Source organism: Zeugodacus cucurbitae, chromosome 5, assembly GCF_028554725.1.
Source record: "Zeugodacus cucurbitae isolate PBARC_wt_2022May chromosome 5, idZeuCucr1.2, whole genome shotgun sequence".
NCBI lineage: Eukaryota > Metazoa > Arthropoda > Insecta > Diptera > Tephritidae > Zeugodacus > Zeugodacus cucurbitae.
The window spans coordinates 18766237-18767544 of record NC_071670.1 but is presented as its reverse complement, the minus strand read 5'-3'; the positions used below and the strand labels follow the sequence as shown (position 1 = coordinate 18767544).

General features: G+C 36.5%; 1 protein-coding gene across 1 annotated transcript; it reads right to left on the bottom strand.

The window, feature by feature from the left end:
* Nucleotides 1-766: 766 nt before the first annotated feature.
* LOC114803510 (serine/arginine-rich splicing factor 1-like) lies at nt 767-1308 on the bottom strand. The gene is made up of 2 exons (XM_029042236.2): nt 1150-1308; nt 767-1036 (listed from the first exon to the last, which is right to left on the bottom strand). Exons 1-2 carry the CDS (start codon nt 1202-1204, stop codon nt 879-881), a joined length of 213 nt encoding a protein of 70 aa, XP_028898069.1. The 5' UTR covers nt 1205-1308; the 3' UTR covers nt 767-878.

The following is a 1308-nucleotide window of genomic DNA, read 5'->3' as shown; positions in this document are numbered from 1 at the left end:
AAAATAAGCTAATAGCTTAATTTGCTGGTCAAATAAAACACGCTCAATAGTATCGAAGTTGTAAAGTTGTTTCAAAAATTATAAATATGATTTTTAATAAATATAATATGATCTAGTTATTTCTTCTCGAACTTTTCTCGTCGTCTGAAAACCACTTTATTTCAAACGATTCAAACGTTTTTATTTGTCTACCTTAAGGAGAAGAAGACAAATTTTTTAATCAAGGTTTTTCAAATATCTTGTGATTTTAGTGAAACGGCTTCCCTTATTATTATATTAGGAGCTGTATTCTGATAGCTAAAGACAATAATAAAGACTTATTGACTTAAAAAATCGCAACAAGTTGTCCTAAATTGCTGTCATGTCCCAACATGGACTCGTTTATGTAGACCGGGACTATTCCTTTTAAATAGGGATTGATCCTAATTGACTTTAGAATTCTGTTTTCTAACTATTTTGGAACAATTTCTTGAAAATTCGTGTAAGGGGTGCTTCTAGCACCAATACATTAATCACAAGTACTGACTTCAGGTAAAGCAGGTTCTTATTCCGAATGTGAAGAATTAATTGATCCTAAAGAATGTTCCCGGGGAAATAAATTTCATTTCATCAAGGAACTTGTTTCCCATAGCGTTTGCCAAACGTAATGGCAATCCTATTTTGTATTCTACTATAAACCATCAGGATGTTACATACCATGTTTAAGATTTTACTTCCTGAATAGATGCTATACCAAAATGTGAAAAATATATAAAAAATTCAAATATTTGTGTTTTTTTGTCAAATTATATTTATTAATGTAATAATTTGTTCCAAATCCTTCCGCCAAACAGTCAATTCAATTAACAATGTGTTAAACTGGTTAATGGTTGGGCAATTTACTTGCCACCACCGCCGCCACCACCACCGCCTCCGCCGAGTTCGAGGTTGAGACCACCACCACCGCCGCCGCCACCGCCTCCACCGAGTTCTTCAAGGGTGAGACCACCACCGCCACCGCCGCCGCCGCCACCACCGGGCAGAGGTTCAGGCATGGCTGTAAAAAGAAGACGTTGTATTAGTAGTTAATTGAAAAGTCGATTATTTGAGTAAATGTGTGTATGTATAAAGTGTTACTTTCTTAAGTATTGACTGAATCCTTTAACTCACCCATAGCCATCGCCACTAAGGCCAGGACAAAAGCAAATAGAGCGAAGAACTTCATGATGCAAATACTGAAGATGCAATGTCTGAAACAAGAGTTAGGGCCGATATTTATACTCAGTATCGTGCAGCAACATCAGTTTCGTATCAAAAGCAGCTGACGCA

Excerpts from the sequence above, each read along its gene's own strand:
- LOC114803510 (XM_029042236.2), bottom strand. The coding sequence starts at position 1,204 with ATGAAGTTCTTCGCTCTATTTGCTTTTGTCCTGGCCTTAGTGGCGATG. Across the intron at positions 1,037-1,149 it reads CTTAGTGGCGATGGCTATGG|CCATGCCTGAACCTCTGCCC; the intron begins GTGAGTTAAAGG and ends TTCTTTTTACAG.